At 38.5% G+C, this 18,963-nt stretch overlaps 1 protein-coding gene across 3 annotated transcripts in view; it reads left to right on the top strand.

The window, feature by feature from the left end:
- The window catches only part of KIF13A (kinesin family member 13A), a 119,534-nt gene that overhangs the window by 44,297 nt on the left and 56,274 nt on the right, over nt 1–18,963 (top strand). For all 3 annotated transcript variants that reach the window (XM_082321168.1, XM_082321169.1, XM_082321167.1), the window contains exons 3-5: nt 1,819–1,831; nt 9,318–9,378; nt 18,722–18,814. In XM_082321168.1, the coding sequence (XP_082177294.1) occupies nt 1,819–1,831; nt 9,318–9,378; nt 18,722–18,814 (167 nt within the window). The remainder of the gene's footprint in view (nt 1–1,818; nt 1,832–9,317; nt 9,379–18,721; nt 18,815–18,963) is intronic.

The raw sequence follows: 18,963 nt of genomic DNA, 5'->3' as shown, positions 1-18,963 counted from the left end.
GCTGAACCTGTACAGCAGTCTGTCAGGAATTCCCTAGGAAAGCTGGTGTATTCTGGAATTGTTTTTCAAGATATGTGTGTATTTAAAAGCTTTCCAAAAACCCTTGGATGACTTCCTTCGATCAGAACTTCTCTTCCAAGTAGGAATTGGAAGTTTAGAGCTGGTGCTGGAGCTCTGGCTACACAAGCTGATAACGTTGGATTTTCGTCACATCTGAAAATTGATTAAAGTGAAAAACATTGAAGGTATAGCTAAATGTGTTTTTCAGTTAGATAAGAGTGCATTCTGCGCAGGTTCTGAGCCACCTGGACATGAGCTAGCTCTGAGCTGAGCCTGTGTAGCCACCGTTAATGAAAGGGTAAGGCTGCAATGAGTGGTTTGGCTCACAGGCAAAGTATGTTTGGATTATACCAGTACTGTGTACCAGCTATGTAACTTCTGGTTTAGGCAGACATGTCATCTAAGGTACGAGCTGAGAGTAGGCAGAAAAGATTGCGTAAGATGTGCTTGTGGATTTGTTTCTCTTCAGCTTTGTTTGCTGAGCCGTCATATTGTGGGTTGCTAATAAAACTGCTTCAAAGTGTTTGGGTTCCCCCCCCCCCCCCCCCCCCTCTGACTTGGTGGAGGTAGTATATGTAGTCTGGTGGATGAAAACATGGCTTGGTCCCATGTGTCTCTGCTCTGAGACTGTAACCTCTTGATATCTTTGAATTTTGTGTAGTGTGTCTGTTGCTGGGTAGATAGAGACCCTTCATCCATATCCTTATTTTATAAACTCTACTATGTTCTCTACTTGTGCTGTTTTGTCTGTAAACCTTTCTGGTTGTGTGGTTTTATTCTTCATCCACATTTATATGCTTTTGTTTCTTCATGTGAAGAGCAAGTGAAAATTTCTTCTGTGTATCACTTCAGTCTTATTTCAATACATAATTTAAACATATGCCTAAGGTTGTAGTTTTCATGAATGGCCTAAGTCAGCCTAAATCTGCACCGTATTTTCACCTCCTCTCTTGCATTGGCATTAGCGAGCACAGGGGCTGCACAGTGAGACAGGGCAGCGATCTCGCTTGAAAGCAATCCACCAAAAAACCCCAAACTGATTTAATTTCCTGTGTGGCCATATGGCTTCCAGTATAAGCCTAAAAGCATGTAAGGACAAGTTGAAGTATTCTGAGCTGGTGTCTTCAGTTTCGGGGTTTGTCGTCTCAGCTTTATTTCTGACAGCACTTGTTGGAATTGTGTGTGAAGGATAATGGCATTTTTGCATTGGCTTCCTATGTTCTGTGTAGGCTTTCTGTGGCTAGGGAAAACACAGGTTTATTTTTCCTCACACTTCTATAATCTCTACAAGAAACAATCGTTCAACTCTTACCTTGGTCTTGCATGTTAGCACTGCTGAAGTCAGCGGGGCTTCACCCTGGCACCTTGGTCTGCCAGTTTGCAGGCTCAGTTTGTTTGCCACAAAAGATGGGCTGTATTTTGACTTCCACAACGAAGAAAATGGATGCTTGTGTTCCTTTTGGAACTCAGTGCTGTTAGATTTTTTAAACCTATAAGGGATTTGATGTTTTCCTTTCTTTTTAATGTGGGGCTGTATTACTAATTAAGTAATTACTGGTTAAAAATCTGTGGTGTATCATATAAATATCTTCTGATCTGATAATTCTTAAAAACATTGTGGATTACAATAAAGTTCAGAGTATAGTAATGATGTGCACTGACTTTGTGTCTTTTCTTTTTCTTTGCTCCCTTCCCTTTATGTGAATGGTGTATTCGTACTTCTCGTCATCGTTGCTGTTTTTTTTGGCAATCATCTAGAAAACCACCTAAGGTAAGTATTTTGTCTCTTTTTGCATTTGTACCTGTTTGAAAATGCTGAGCAATGCAGAAATATTGGGTGTGTTCCCATAGTATGTGATCAATACAGCTTTGATAACAGAAAATACATTTTAAAAAAAGTCTGTTCCTCATACTTCTAAGTTAAAGACTTCTTCATAATTCCAGAAGAATACATTCTAATCCAACTGACATGCAGGCAAAGCACGTGACTTGTTGAAGCTGTGACCAGGACAAGCCATGATTTTAATGCATTCATGAAAACAGTTGAAAGAGTAAATAAGTATTGTGTGTAAAACACTTCATTGCACATTAATTTGGCTTAAAAGTTAAAATACTGTATTTAAAAAGTGGCAAAATACATTTAGTAAGAAACAAACTGTTCTTATTTGTAATTGACGATCTCTAGGAGTTAACAATTTGTGTAAAAGTGGCCAAGGTGCACTGGAATTCACCTAGAACAGATTCTGTGTTGTTTGTAATGCAGGGGAAGGAAGGGAGAATAAGTGTTATGTACCTATTGGATAGAGAAGGAGCCTTACTGGGACGACAAGTACAGAATTGGTATGGGGCTGGTAGCAATGATAAAGTAAAAGGACTGTGTGAACGACATCTTGTCAGCACATGCAAAACTCTGTATTGGTATTTTGCTTCAGCAATTTAATGATAATTTTATTCTTTCTGTTTCTGTTGGATGGTACTTCTTACAGCAGAAGGTTGTAGTTAGCTCTGAATGAGGTTTTCTTTTAAATTGTTCTTTGATTTGTAGATCTTCAAGAAATAGTGTATGCAAGTCTGATGTGACTTCTGCAGGTGTAGCAGAGCATTCTGTAGGCCTTCTGGGAATATAAATTGGGATGGATATTGACCTATATATCTGTCTTAGATGATATCTATCTACTTAATAGTTCAGACAGCTATTGTATATGTATGTGTGCATATATATATATATATAAAAAATCCAAATATCTATTGTTTTGATTAATTTTTTTAAGTGTCAGAAGAAAGCATCTCACTAAGTGGTATGTATTATTCCCAATAGGCAGGGAAGAATGGAACAAACTATTTTAACATTAATTGAAATAATCATATTTGGAAAAAACCAAACAAATATGTAATTTAAGGTCACAGCAGGTGAAAATGAACAACACTGATATTGCAGTTTAAAATGGTATGCTGTACTGATTTATATTTTTCCTGGACCTGATTTTTAGTTTCTCAGGTTTTTTGATAGCATTTAATAAAGTTCTTCTATCAATCCCAGTTAATATATCTCATATTAAAAAGTTGGATAATTTTTAAAAATTTATGAAAAAAAGCAAAACAGACTCCTTTTTGTTGTAATTTCAGAAAAACTTTTACAAGAGCCTTCATTTTCTGTAGTACATCATTCATGTTCCATTATAGGCAGATAAAGTTATTCTTGATGTTACGTAAAAGCTTAATTATGGCCTTGCATTTCTTTGACAAAAATATAACAGCTGCACGCTTGTGCATATATGCCACATTGTTGTTAGGTATAGTTAGATGGTCATTAACATCCTTGAGCTATAATGCCAAAACTTAAGATGTTGTGTGAAATGTTTATCAGTTTGAGACAGAAGAAGGTTCTTACTATCAGTGGAAATAGGCTTTGAGTTTGTAAAGATGTGATATGAGATTTGGATGTTTCTTGATTTATACAATTTTTAGGGTACTACATGTAGTTGATCTTCAAATTAGGATTTTTTTAAAAATGAAATTTCATAAATATTGGAAGTTGCTTTACTTTAATGAGTTGCTTTATCATCAGCGATGGATAAATTGTGATCCTGGTTCAACTTGGTAGCTCAGAAGCTGTGGTAGGAAAAGTTGTTATATAAGAATATTAGGGTGTTTTGCTATTTCCACAAACGTCATGTGTATTACTAATCTTGGGCTTTTAGTCTAACTTTGTGACAAAGGTAGAACGGTTGTTCTGAGCTGAGATTTGTGAGCTGTGCCCTAGGCCGCCTTCAGATTTTCTGTCCGTACTTCTTTAGGCCTGTGGTAGGTCTTGTGTTTTTCATACAGTGACCAACTTCTTTCTTTTTGGGTTCTTTAATGGCTTCCATTTACACTAAGCTTACCAGTGTAGACTGTTTGCCATTTCCTAATATCACTTGCCATTTCCTTTATCACTTACCTCCATCAGCAGTTGTAGTGGGGATGTAGGACCAGCTGCCTGGTGAATGAAAATTTCCCTTCCTCAGTTCTCCCTTGCTTTTCTTTTTAGCAACCAGGTAGCCCTGTAAGTCACCCTGCATGTCAGACTGACTGCTTCATTGAGACTCATGTGAGAGATGTTTGCACCTGTCCAGTACAACTTTTTTCTGTAAAAATAAAACATAATTAACTGGCCATCTACCAGTCAGATGGAAATGGCTATTAAACATGTTAGCTACGCATTTACAATATTGTATAGATGCATAGACAGTGTCTGTTAGGGGTTATGTTCAGTCTGGGTAATGCATTGCTAAATGCTGGAAGCCCCAGACTCTATCTAGTCTGTACTGAGGATTAGGCTTCAAAACAACTGATACTGAATGTGAAATTAGATTCTTTTCTAAACTAATTATGTCATTTGGCTTAATCTAGCAAGCAGTTAATATTGGATATGGTACTCATTACCTGTAAGTAGTTCACATAAGTATACTTGCATGTGTAAACCCTTAAAATTGTTAATTCTTCAAGCCATTGGTTAGGGGCTTTAATAAAAACGAGTTCTGCAGAATATTGGTTTGGCTATTTAAAATGTGAATATCCCTTGGCTGTCTTTTCAGATTCTCTGAGAAGTTACTGCTGTGTAGCAGTGAGGCACAATGGCCCTTCTAGTTTAAAATCTGCAATCTCATTTTAAGCCACAGATTTTCCAGATTTTTCACTGACGTGGTGGATGCGTGGGCCTGCATCACTCTTTGCTTTGCTGTGGAAGCCATAACCTCCCAGCTGCCTTGTTAGCAAAATAGTAACCAACAGCTGTCTTAAACTGCTGTAGGTGTTTGCGGAAGAAATCTGAATCAAAGCCCTGTATCTTGTCTTTACTTAAACTTTGTGGTTACCAGAACAAGTCTTTTGTTTCACTTTCAATAGTTATTAACACTCTTGAGTATCGTTGTCTGTAACCTAGAAATGGCCTACGTAACCCCGTTCCCCAGGGTAATAATGTGCATGCTTATGGTGACTCTGGATACAGTAGTACTACGATCTAGCACTTCCTGGCTAATTCTTTCTCATAACTTTCCATTTTTATGTGTTTGTGCTGTAATGTTTGTGAGTTAAAATTCTTATATGAATATACAATGGGTACATACTCAGGCTCATATACATATTTTTACTATGGACTTCCAGTTGTCCAAGATCTGTCCTGGTGAGCTGTGTTCCTTTACTTGTGGATCTGTGTTACTTGACTCTTTCTAGATGTCTAAAATGCGATGTCCAGACTTTTTTCCAACTGTCATGCCACTCAGACTGAAAATACTGTGCAATCTCAAACACTGGAATAATAGAGCTGGGAAAAAACCCACCCTGTTGGTCTCTTAGCGCCACTCAGAATTTTTGGTTTAGAAGGTACTGCCCTAGTGTGGCAGGTTCTTGGCAGCTTCCTTTTATCTAGCTTTCTCTTTTAGATGCTAGGATGAAGTATGAGGTACAGAATCTTGCAAAAATAAGAAAGTTTTAAGGCTTGTTTGTTAGTTCCCTCTGTAATTTAAAAGCCCAGAGTAATTTTGGGTCCGGTTGTGAGAACTGGCCAGCACCTATGTGAACTTACGTCTGCTGTGGTTGAATGCCAACCTGAAGTAGGTATATACCTGTCTTTTGTGGTTTTCCCATTTTGCTTACCTTCTGAAAATACGTTAAGCTTCCTGGTACAGTGGCTATGGAATTGACATCACAGAAGTAGGAAAGCAGAAATACTCGTCCATATAGTCACAGAGACTTACTCAAAATGCTTAGAAGAATAATGGAAAGTTCAGGAAATCTTAGTGGAGATACAGATAGCCATTTTAAACTTCGAGTTTCAGACAAAAAAAAAACTTTTAGTGTTAATACGCCTAAATGGAATACATTTTCCAAAATGTAGTTAAAACTTATTCACAGAGGGTGCTTGAAGTTTAAAAAATTCTGTTTGTGTGTCACAGATCTCTCTGTTCAAATATGTCTCAATAGTAGTTTTGATATAGTTGGTTGATACAGTTTTGCTATAAGTTGGTAAAGATTTTTGCTTTTGGGTGTTCTTCAAAAAGCTAAAAAGGCATTTTCAGTGCCCAGTAATGCTCAGTTTGAGTATTGGCTGTTGAGTCTGAGACTTCAGCATTAACAGAACTTCTGGATAGCCTTGATAGTCATACTGACAGGGGGTTTAATACCTTCTTCAGGGAAATGGATCTTGGGGAGAAAACATTAATTAAAAAAAAATTATTATTCTGCATAGTCCTACCGAAAGAAAAAGTAATACCCACCATTTTTGTTTTCAAGGAATAATAATCAGTGAACATGGGAGAAGGAAGGGAGCACCTTAGATGAGACTTAGAGGGTTTTCTTCATCATAGCGTAGGTTCTGTATCTTGACCCCAAGTATGCTTGCGTGCTCTTCTTGGGACGGCATGTCCTGCAGTTCCTGCACTGGAGGTTAGGAAAATATAAACTAGCGAGTCATCTCTGTACAGAAAAGATGATCAAAAGGGTCACTTTTAAGGTAGGACACTGTCCTACAGGCATTTCCCATAAAATGCCTTCGTTATCTACGTGTGAAAGAGCCTCACTGATTAGGACCAAGTTTCTTGCTCCTGTATGCCTTATTTCTTACTCTGATAGTTCTTGCAGTTGGAATCTGTTTTCCCAAAGGTCTGAGTTGTCCTGAAAATTGCTTTGGTTGGGTGCTTCCTTAAATTATCGTTGCTAGGAGTGTTCAAGGTTGCTGTTTTGTCATCACCGATCAAAGTATTTTTAAAGTTTTGCCTGCCTGTTTTAATGGAGAAGGGAGTTTTAATGCAGCTGCTCTTCATGTTTTGCAGATAGTGCATGCCCCAGCAGTTTCCACTTTTTTTTGCCTGACTTTTTTTTTTTTTTTAAAGTAATCTTGTTACTTCTGTTAGAAGGATTTGGCAATTTTCCAGAACAGATTTTATAAATAGCCTAAGTCTATGTCCTGGCTTCTTATGTTTACTATGAAAACATACTAAAATGCTATATTTACATTTGGTTTATCCTGAGACAGAATTTTTCTCTTCCTATTGCATAATCATTTTGGAGCTTTTAAAAATCAGTTTGACCAATTTTTACCTTAAAAAAAAAAAAAATCCAAATAAAAGCTGCTTTTCTACGAGAAGCACTTGGCTGCAAGCACATATTTTAGTTTTTAAAGTCTCTTTGCAAGATCAGTGTGTAAATTATGAGTCATTGAATAATCCTGTCATGATTTTCCATGCTAACCAAGGGGAAAACGTGTAGGACAATAGATTAAATTGGCCTACAGTACTGCTGTATTGACATTTAAGTCATTACAGATAAGCATGTGTAGCTGGGTAACCTTTCTGAATTGGGCTGTGTGATCCACTGCAGAAAATACTTAGCTTGAAGGGGAAAGAATGGGCATCTGGTAGATTTGGATCCTTACAAGTGGGTTTTCTTTTGTAATTGAACTGCTTGCTGTTTGATTGTAGAGAGATTAAGTATTGTTACCAAGTCCTGTGAGGAAAATTTCCATAGAAGTGGAATGTGAGAAGAGAAAACAGTATTTCTTGGGCTGTAAAAGTTAGGAAGAGGGTTAGAGCATTCTTACTGGTGATGAAGAGTTCGTTATACTTGGATTTGAAGCATGATGAACAAATGCACAAAAGTAATTTAAAATACCCCCTACTTACGTGGAGGTCTGAAGATAAGGTGAAGTAACAGCTGCATTTTGCTTGCAGTTCAGTGGCAAAACTAAACCTGTGACTCAGTCATGGCAGGGAACGTCCTGACTCACCAAATTGTCTCTTTCTATTTGTGCTGCAGTAAGTGACTCAGACCTCCCTGTTAGCTTACTGTTATGGGTTTGTTTGTTTGTTTTCTCTTCAGAAGGGAATTCCAGAACTCATTTCACTCTTGTGGACTAAGTGTTGTCTCAGTATCGAGTCTTCTCTCAGGCCATTTGATGTGTTTTGCGTTAAGTTGGGGGAAAGGGAAGGACGTCAGGTTACTGTGCTGCCTGGTTTTGTCCTTCTGAAATATTTGCAGCAACGGACATTTTGGGAAGGGTTCGGTTACAGTATGTCTGTAGATTAGATCACATAGTAATTCTGCAATAGCAGGGAATCCAAGATGTTCTACATCCCCAAAAGCCAAAAGGAAATGACCCATCTTCTTCCTCACTTCAGGGTTTGTCTCACGGGGAATTTGGCGTTTCTGCCAATAGAGCCTGCGGCTTTTGCTCTAAGCTGACCTGCGTGGTTTGTCTCACTAAGGAGATCAGCTGTTGGAAGACCAGGCAAAGAAAATCTTGGCCCAGGCAAAGTTTTAATAAAGAAGTTTGGGTTTTTTCCCCACCTCTTGGGATCCCAAAAGAAAAAAAATAAATAGAACCTGTGTGATTAACTCATCCACAGTCAGTTTACCATGGTAAAATGTGGAAAATACACTGCAGCTTAAGGTGTGTTTGTGGCAATATAAAGCTGTCAAAACAACAGTGTTAAATGTCTGTACCATGACATTCTTAGATGTGCGGAAAAAGTAACTTGGATCAAATCCCAACATGTTAAGTGGTTTTACAGGACACTGTTCCAGGTCCACAAGCCCACTGAGCACAATATTGAATCTCATTTGATTTCTACCCAGCTGGAGTTCTTGACTGAAGTGATATTAAGTCTTTTCATTAGAGCAGGCTCTGACAGCTTGTTTGTCTAATAGAGCTACATTTTCTATTTGTAGTTTTTGAGCTTCCTCTACTCAGATCCAGCACTGTACTCTTAGTTTAGGCAGGTAATCTGATGCTATTTATTTGCTCCTTAAGGCTTGTAAGTAGTAATGCTGCTCTTTGAGCATTAAAAGTCCAACCCATGGTAAAACTTTTGTATGTCTTGTATTGATGTCTGCTAAATAGTCATCTCACCAAGTTCTGTATATTGAGTCCTTTTGGTGCTGTTTCGTTACTGTTGGCAGAAACTTTTGTCAGCATTAGTGCCTGGAGAAGAGTGAGCTAATTATTAGGGTTTGGCTGTGTTTTGAAGTCTGTATTAAGGGATACAGTAAGCAGTATTTTGTATTATGTATAATACAGGTAGAAAAGAACTATTGCAGTTCTGCAACTCTCAAGATTTTCCAAAAGTATTCTTGCTGATGAAGCCTTTTTACAGTTCTGATGTAGGATCCATAGAAACAGTAGAGCCTAACTGCAATTAAACAGTCATGGATTTGTACTGCTTTAAGAGAAATGTCTTGTAGCCAGAGTTCCTAATTTGTCTTTTTATGTGCTTCTACAGGTGTTTGCCTTTGATCACTGCTTCTGGTCCATGGACGAATCAAACACCACAAAATATGCAGGTAAACTATTTTCCATACATTTGACAGCGTAAATAACTTGAGAACATAGGAGAGCTTGGGCTTTTGTTTTGTGGAGTTTTTTTGCATTTTGTACTGTGATGCTCAAGTGACTTCTTCACAGAAGCAGACTTCTCATTTTTATGGGGATTGAGTCACCTGAGTGCTAGTGCCTCAGTTTAAAACGAATGCAAGCTTTAAGGTGCCTGGTACACTGTTCAGGAGGGATGCTTTGACATCTAAGTTATAGCGTTCTTTTTTTACCCCGTGGAAGAGCCTTTTGTGAGGATTGTTTCTGTCATTTAAAACAAAATTTCCGTTCTGCATCAGAAATTACTTCTGACTAATGCTAGTGATGAACATGTGTGTTTTCAGTGCTCGGTGTTCCTGTGCATGAGGGAGGAATGAAGCATGTTCTCCTCAGATGGTGTGGTTATTTCAGGTCTTTCAAGTCATTCATAGTCTGGTTATTCAGATCCTTAATGTTTTTGAGTGATCAGCTTTGTTACTTCTTCCTCCCAAAAGCTGGATAATCCAGGCAAGATTGCAATCCCAGTAGTTAGTTTCCTCATAACTGGATTTGTGTATTAGCATATTCATACTTTATAAGAGGACTTGTTTTGATAGAGACAGCTCTGAACACTGGGATTTCAAGGCTGTGGTCCATGGAAAGGAGAAAAAAACCCAGCATTCAGTTTAGATATTCATATTATGAAGTTTTGTGGCCCATAAGAAATCTTGAACGTTGATAGGGTTAATTGGCTCAAACTTTGAGATCAGTGGTCTAATAAATGAACTGTCATATACTTGTGTTAAAATATATCTTTGACTGCTGTAGCCTCTGGTATCAAATCACAAATCTTAAGGGTTGGACTTGATCATAGATTCCGCTGTAATTCTTATTGCCTGAGCAAAGATAGGTTTCTTCAAGAAAAAAGGTTGTGCGTCAGTTCGCCTTTCAGTAGCTGTGTTTGCACCGAACAGGTGCGCTGCACAGTATGCATGGTTCAGGCTGGGAGAGCCATTGGAGCACGCAGCTCCTCCTTTTGTGCCTGCAGCCTCCGTTCCCTTTTAAAGGAAGGAGGTGATGGTACGCACCCAGATCCTGGCCCCATGTGCCTTGAGTGTGCACGTGGGAGCTGCACCTATTGGGTGCACCACGGTGCTAACCCACTTGTAGAGAAGAGATAAACCAGAGAAACACCCCTAACCCGTTAAACCTGTTTCTGTCTCTGTTTAACCCATCTCCAGGTGAATTCAGTGGGGTTCTAGGTCTGTTTATTTTTAATTTGAGTCAAAGATAGATTTCTCTAGCCTCTTTCAGAAGTTGTTACTGAATTCTTATCTGAGGACTGAAGTGTTACTATCTACGCAGATGAACCTCTTGTCGGACTGGACTCTAGAAAGCTGTCGCCTGCATCTCTTGCATTTTCTTACTGGCCAGAAAGCTATAAGGTGGTTTTTTTTTTCCCCATTCCAGATAATGTTCCTGCCTGGGAAAACAAAACACTGTTTTCCTGTTTTTTTTCCAGAAATATGATAAGAATGTGAGCTTCAAGACCTGCATATAAAAAGCAATGCTTTCACTGTTTTTTTTATTTTTTTGGTCTTGAAGTTAACTTGTGACTTCCAGCCCTCGTGTTCTAGAACATAATGAATTTGGCAGAATGTTAAAAAAAAATATCTGTTTCAGGCCTAAATTACTGCATTGCTGGCTCGTTCGCTTGCTTGTGCATGAACTGATACTATCCCGTATTACAGTAGCGTTTCTTGTTTTAGAGCCAACAAACCAAATGCCAAAATGGCAAGATGTCAGTTTTTATATATTTGTAGTATTAAGGTGCCCTAAGTCTCTTTCACAGCTTGGCCTAAATTACTGTACTAAACGAAAAAAATACGATAACTGGTTTTGGTTGGGGTTTTTAATAGTTCCTTTGCCTCATGGAACAACACCCCATTGTTCTAGGCACCTTGCAAATATGCATGTTGTCTATGTCCAGAGACTGTACCAGAGACTGTTAGAGAATTAACAAGCTTAAGACTCCAAGCAAGCCACCTGACAGACTGAGTTTTTGAGCTAAACTGTAATATCTTGGTTAGACGCTGGACTACAGAAGGGGTGCTGATCTGGAAGCTAGGCAGATGCATTAAATATTGCCTGCCCAAAGTAACTCTGTGGATGCTTAAGTTTAATGTCATCGGCAAGAGCAGTGATTAGTTGCACAATTAAAAAGAAATATGTATAAGGCTTGAAAGCTAAGTGCAGAGTGCTTGTAAATGTAAGTAATATATGAACTTCAAGTTTAAGTAAAATTCTTAAAAAAGGTATGCGAGACATTTAATTACTTGAAAAACCCTTTTATCTGCATCACAGAAACACACTGGAAGATGTGACAGTGGGAGGTTTAACAAGAGACTCTCAAGTACTAGGCTACCCTATCAGTCATCACTCTCTGCAAAACCAAAACATGCTCATCTTGCATTATATTGGGTAGATGTATTGTTGTGTATATCGTACTATATTAAAGATTTTGTCAATTGGTACGTGGGACATCGGAAAACCCACAGAATGGTGTGCACCACAGACAACATATGTCTGAATTCTGTGTTACAGGATGCTTAAAGCTATCACACATGATTACGGGCTGGTTTTGTTTTTCCTTTTGCTGATTGATCTACAGTACTACCAGCACTTATTAATACTGTTTGCACAAGAGCGAGATTCTTGTTTGGATAAACTTAATTGCATGGGTAATTGGTGACAATTCTCAGGCTGTGGGGGAGCAGGGCTGACCCTGAAATGGGATTAGCCATCTTTTTATCTCACAGAATGAGTTTAGTGTATCTTAAATCTTTTTTTGGCTGAAGCTAAGGCTTATTTTGTATGTATTTATGTATGTACTAATTTTCTTTCTGAACTCGTATTCAGGTAGTACAAGGGATCTTATTGCAGTTGGAAAGTCACCTTCTCTTTCTAGCATTTGAAAAAACAGGGATTGTTGCTGTGAAGACCTAATGCTGTGTATTTGGGTTCTAACTTGTATTTCAATAACTCCGTATGCACAAAGCACTAAACTATCGTTTTTTTTGTTTTTGTTTTTTTAAATGATCATGGTACAGAAGTAGGCTGTTGGTAGCAGAACTGCTTTTTTAGCAATTTTTTTTCCACTGAAGTGGAAATTGGGTCCTAAATTCTAAAATGATCCAGCAATATCACTGACATAAATAGTGAAGATTACCTTCATGTGAGGAAAAACATCTAGAGAAAGGCATCTTTGACTGTATTTCTCATGAAGGTGGCAGGGAGTCTGGAGCACAGAAGAGGAGTGAGCTCTTTCACAAGACCCTTGTGGAAGCGGTGCTTTGGTTTTAGATACTGCAAGAGATGGAGACTCTTTAACAACTTGATATCCCAGCTTAGAGACTGCAAGATGCAAAACTCCCTCTGAATTGCTCTTAAGACTGAAAATGAAGTGTTTATGTTGAAGTGTTTTTTGTTTTAATCCAACCACTTAGCGTGTAGAGGATTACTCTCGATACTGAGGCTGTGTGTTTCCGAACGATTTGTGGCCTCATTGTTCCAAGCAGGGAAGGGTTGCAAACCTCTGGGTTTGTGCTGATCATCCCATGCTAGCTCCTCTGCCTTTTTTCTGATCATTTAATTCTGAAAGACATAACTGGGTGTTTGGCGAGTATACGAGCCTCTTATCTGAAAGGAAAAAAAAAATAACGAAAAATGGGTCAATGAAATAGGTTTTTGAGGAGGGAGGGGAATTTGGTTATAGGACAGAATGAGTTTGCCTTCATCTGGAAAAGGGATGAGCTTTTCCTAGTAGGCTATAGGAGAGGTGTTTTGAGAGTATGCATTTTGTATTACCATTTGTTTCTTGACTTGAATGAGTCAAGAGTCAGTTCATGGGTAAGGACGCACCTGCTTGCCTTGAAAAGCTCACAGGCGCAAATAACAGCTCGGCATTTTGGTGAAGGGGAGGACACTGAGAAATTCTCAGAGAAGAGAACAAAGAATTCTTTTTACAAGCCTAGACAACAGTAAGAGCCTATTGAAGTCTGCAATGAAGTGGATTTTTAAAAGGAAGGGAAGAAACTCTTCAGTTTGGGAAGGATTCAAGAGATGGTACAACTAACTACTGTAGCACTGAGGCAGGTCCATTCCAAGGACCCCACACTGTATTGACTTGACCGTGGATTTTCCTTAAACTTCCTAAGCTGCATCACATTTGGCCTGAAATTTCAGATCTGTGTTTCTGCAGCCTGCTTTGTCCCAAGAGGCTAAACACCTGACTTTGGGTTAAGCTATAATTTTATATGAAATATATATATGCTGGCTACTGCTCTTCCAGCGGCTATTTGAACAGGAAACAAACCAGGCAACTGGCTTGAAGAACAGTACAATTCTACCCTCGTGAAAGATTGTAAGTTGTGGATTTTGAGCAAACAGGACTGTCTGTCTGTAGTTCAGGCCTATCCATTTAAGCTGTTATGTGGGAGAAGCCTATCCCTGTCTTACTGTTCCCTTGACTTTTTTGGGTTTTAGAGACTCTACATAGTATGTAGGGCTTAATTTTGTGTCACACAGCTGGCACCTGACCTGTATGTTTTTGGGGAAACTTAGTTATTCAGTATGATTTTAGCACTGTACGGGTCAGGCACTTAAAATGTAGATGATGCGGCATCTAATTTGAAGCACTCGAGACCTTTTGGTGGATTAAAGCTTTGAACAGTGAAGACTCCAGTGCTTTGTCGATACCATAGTGTTAGGCTGCAGTAGTTATGTGATGCTAGCTGTTGTGCTTTTAGGTTCTCGTTAAGGTGAACCATAGGCATCTTTTTTCCAATTTTAGAGAGATTCTTGAAACTGTTATCTAGCAGAGCTTTTAATAATTCTGATCTCCGCAGATCAAGTTTTATTTTAACTATTCAATCGTGCAACCAACTGCAATTTATTGCTCTCAAGATTTTCTTATTAAAATGTTCTGGGTTAAAGATTAAGCCATAAAGAGACTTGACTTTTCAGTGTTGTACATAACAAGTTGTTATTTTGTTCTAGCTATTTTGGCTGTATAAGGGAGGCAGTTTCAGGAACGGCAGCAGTGTATCATAATGTTGCAGTCATGACCTGGCTGAATGAATCTGTGCTAATATGAGACAATTATCCCCATTTCAGATTGACAAGTTGTGGCGAACTAGAAATACTAGACATCTGAAAACCAGACACTGAAACTAATTTTTGTTACAGCACATCTTGAATGTGTTTGTCACTAAATGAGCAGATCTTAGGAAAGACAATAACTGCCCTTTTAAAAGGGAGTTTTGTTGGAAAGGGTGTGGCCCTTTTTCCTTCCCTCGCTTTTCTTCCCTCTCGTCTCTTCTGTCTGCTTTCTGTCACCAGTCTAGCGAACTTGAGAATGTTTAAAATTTATTTGTAGATAGCTTCATTTTACAGATTGTGAGAACAGGTCCTAGGGTTCCTCTGCAACGCGTAGGTTTCCCTGGGAACACTGTCAAATCAGATCTCCCCATCGGGGCTTCAGAAACTGTAAGGGGATGATTTGGAGGAATAGAAGGGGAAAGAGCGTAGAGATATAAGAAAGAATACTTAAATATCTCATGCTGAAAATGATGTGTTGTATTCTTGCATGTCAGGGTATGTATTTATGTTTCTATATTCAGGGACCTTTTATTATCTTACGTATTTTCCAAATTTAAATGTTCTAATAATTTATGCTGGCTCAGAGATTCCAACTAAGATTTTCACATGCAGCTCTGTGGGTAGATAATGTGAAGGTTTTATTTTAGAATTGTTAATAATTTAATAGCCACTATTAACATGTGCACTGCCGTATTTGCTACCGTTACTCTGTTTTATATTTTTGCCATTGAAATACGTAGCCACTTCAGTAGGCAGAGAACATGTGAAAAAACCTTTTAGCTTCAAAGTGCCATCGTAAACACCCTTGATGCATGGTAATAGCACAAGCATGGCATTTGAAAGTTCGAGGAATATGTGTAGGTTAAAAATGTAAATCTGAGAGAAGGATGGGTTTCCTTTAGCTTTCAGGTAAGTCACAGATACCATTTTGAACAGTAAAGCCTTCAATATCTTTAGTATGGTTATTGCTAAAAAGGAAACTTTTATTATCTCGATTTATATGTTTATGGAAGAATGTCAGAGTGCTAAACGTGTGAAAATATTCAGTCCTAAAAGCTGACAGAAAGATTCTTGGGTTGGTCTCCTGCTGGAAGTGGCCTTCTGAGGGGTTGAGAATTATTCATTTCATCTTTTTTAGATGTTTCTGCTGTTGGCATCAGGCTTGCAGTTGCGCTTGTCAAAATGCACAGATAATGTCTTGAAGCTATGAAGACAGTTATGAAGACTGTCCAGTGAAAGTGGAAAAGGTTTCCATATTGTCTTGACGTTGCTTTCCAGTACATCTTCAGCAGTGAGTGGGCATCCACCAGTGTTTCCCAGGTTTCAATTAGCAGAGCATCCCTACCACGGGGTTAACAGGGTTTCCCACCTTGCAGCATTGGGGGCACTGCCACGTGCACAGTAACTAAAATTATAGAGCATCCAGCAACATGGTCTGATAATCTTTCTCACTGTGTTAGATTAACAGTCTTGCTCCTTAAAGTAAAGGAAACAAGATTGTTTAGACTGTGGTCTGCAAGAAGAATTCACCACACTTTTTGCTCCTTATTCCTCGAAGGGATGAGCAGACGGGGGATCCTGGCCTGTAAGAATTAGCAGCTCGTACACTCATCCTGGGCTCCCTGATGGCCTTGGATATGCTTTCCCCAGATGGACTGCATGTCTGTCAGTCGCCTAAGGCTTGCCCATGTGCTGAGCAGAAGATGGGAGAGGGGACAGGTGTTTCAGTGTCTGGCCTGTAGTTGCCTCTATAAGAGGGTATATGGTCTTAGCCAGCTGGAAGATTGGGAATCCTTGTCTTAAAGACAATAAAGGTTGGTGTAGGGGAAATCTTTTTGTTAACTAAATTTAATTTTGTTTTCCTGTATTTCTCCCTTTTTCTGTAAATTAAGAAAGAAGCGAGTTAAAACCCCTGCTTACCTCTTTAAACACTAGATGTCTGTGGAAGAAAAGTCATGGAAATATGCAAAAGTATTAATTGCAGGCACTATAGGTTTATTTAGCAAAACAAAAATGCAGTAGTGTAGACAATGGAACTGCATTATTTTTTTAACCGTAAGTGCACGTAGATGTAATTCTGTATAATACAGATTTTATAATCCGTTTGCAAACTCACTAATAAAATTAATGGGGGAAGCAGTAAGGTTGCTTAATGAAAAATATCAAACTCTCATGGCTGATACGTTGCTACCCTCAACAGTGCGCTACATTAGCAGATGAATAAAATACCCATAACTGAAGTTTTAATATCTTGTGTTCTTTTCTGTGAGTGCACTTAAAAACAAATTTTATTTTCTCCCATGATAATTTGACTGGTTACTATAAACATCACTCTTTAATGACCCATTTGTCTATGTTTGTATTGCTGAGCTCTTAAAAACGGTAATAAAACCATGATTTGAGAGCTATGTATCAGTGTCCAATTGACTTTCAATTTTAGTGTTGACTGTTTGAAAATTAAATCTCTTCTGGGGGAAAAAAAAAATCCAGCTTTGCCTGTGAGATTTGAACTGAGTTCCTTTCCTGGTATTTAGCAGTAGGAGCTTCTATAGGTCATCTTATGGTTATCGTGGCTGCGCATCGTTTTATAACATTTTGATATCTGTTTTTTCTTGGGAAACATGGAGGAGGTTACTGGGGTTTTGCTGGTCAGAAGTGGGTAATAAAAGTTTTTTTTCCTTTCCTGACAAATGGTTTTATTCTCCACTCACAATCATTGTGGAATATATACGCTTTTTTTTCTTAATCATTATACTCAGCTTCAATCTTTGCTTGATTTTGCATTCTTGCTCAGCAAGATAGTAAGTGGCTCCCTGCCTCTTGGATACTTGGTAACTTCAAAATGGGCACTCAGGAGCTGGTTGGAAAGCAAATCTTTGTGTATTGCACATTCTTATTGAAGTCTTCCACTGATATATTTTCTTCATTCATTCTTCAGTAGTTTAACATTCTCTATAGCTATTTCCATGTTGTTGAACAGTGCTCTCAACATAGATATTATAAAATGATCAAATGATCATAAGTCGAATGAGAATTGAATGAATATGCGTGGGGAAGGAGAAGGAGTTATTCCAGATTACGGCAGATTCTGCTCTGCTTTTAATTCCTGTATTCAGCATTTCTGTACTGTGTTAATCCAAGGAGCAGTACCACTTTGGAATTTTAGAAATGCAACTGGAAAGGTACGCAGAGACCAACTGACAACTGCTGAAACTCAACTTACCAGAATGAGAGATGCAGCTGATCATAGCTGTTCAAAAAGTCACCAGGCAGTGAATGTAAGCTTGAAACCAAGCACTAGAAGGTGTATAAATACTGGTCTTAGCTCAGCTCTGCTTGTTTTGGGTGTACACGCAGCTGGTGTCATTCTCTGATCAGACCTCAAAGCAGACAACCCATTGACCCTCTTTGTGGTGTACAGATTCTGAGCCTTCCTGTTAAAAAAACCCAACCCCTATGCCTATTTTCATCTTCTACGTTCAAAAGATTGAAGCGCGTCTAAAATTTGCCTGGCACAGGGAGACAATTTTCAGACTCTGAAATTCTGCAGCTGATGTTTCAAACTCTGGATTTGCCGGAATATATCCTCAAACAGCTCTGTTGCAGTTTTGCAGCCTCCTAATACGCGCTTCCTGCCTGAGTGTCATCGGAATGCTTTTATCTTGGTTCCAGCATCACCTTGCCCCAGCGTGAATCATAATAGCTTATGCTGAAACTTGAGGCCAGTTCCCGAGAGAACAACCACTACTGTTTCTAGCGTGATATTTGTTGGACCTCTAATATCCTAGCTCACTAATGGGTTTCATTGCAATTCTGTTACAGAACTCCTTTGGGTATAGTTTGTGATTAAAGAATGTGTATTAATTGCAAAATTTACGCTTAAATAATAAAAAATTTAGACATCTATGTTACTTTCTAAGCATTCAACTTATATGACACCTTTTGAAGAACTGTTCCCTTCGTAGGAAAATCAGCAATATATTTAAACACAGAAGTAGCTGTTACACTGGTTTCAGGCAGCAGTTTTGAACTTGTCAGTTGTATGTGAAATAATTTGTTTATTCATCAGTGCACTCAATAGTAAAAAGTAATTTGCAAACCTTTCTTTCCCTTGCTTTCAGTAAATTTCAGTCTCTTATTCAATTTAAAATAAACGTAAAAATAATTATTTTCTAGGTCAAGAAGTGGTGTTCAAGTGCCTTGGAGAAGGAATTCTTGAAAAGGCCTTTCAGGGATATAACGCTTGTATTTTTGCCTATGGACAGACAGGTGAGTCTCCTGTGCTAAAGGGGAAGAACACTTGTGCACGTGGGAAGAACGAAACGTAAACATTAAGCTAGATAATATTTAAAAATTGTATTTTGAAATATCATAATGTTATATGTTAAACATTTAGCACAGCCAGTGACAATGTAAAG

The sequence above is a fragment of the Platalea leucorodia genome (assembly GCF_965183815.1).
Source record: "Platalea leucorodia genome assembly, chromosome: 1".
Classification (NCBI taxonomy): domain Eukaryota; kingdom Metazoa; phylum Chordata; class Aves; order Pelecaniformes; family Threskiornithidae; genus Platalea; species Platalea leucorodia.
This window is presented reverse-complemented; position numbering and strand designations above follow the sequence as displayed.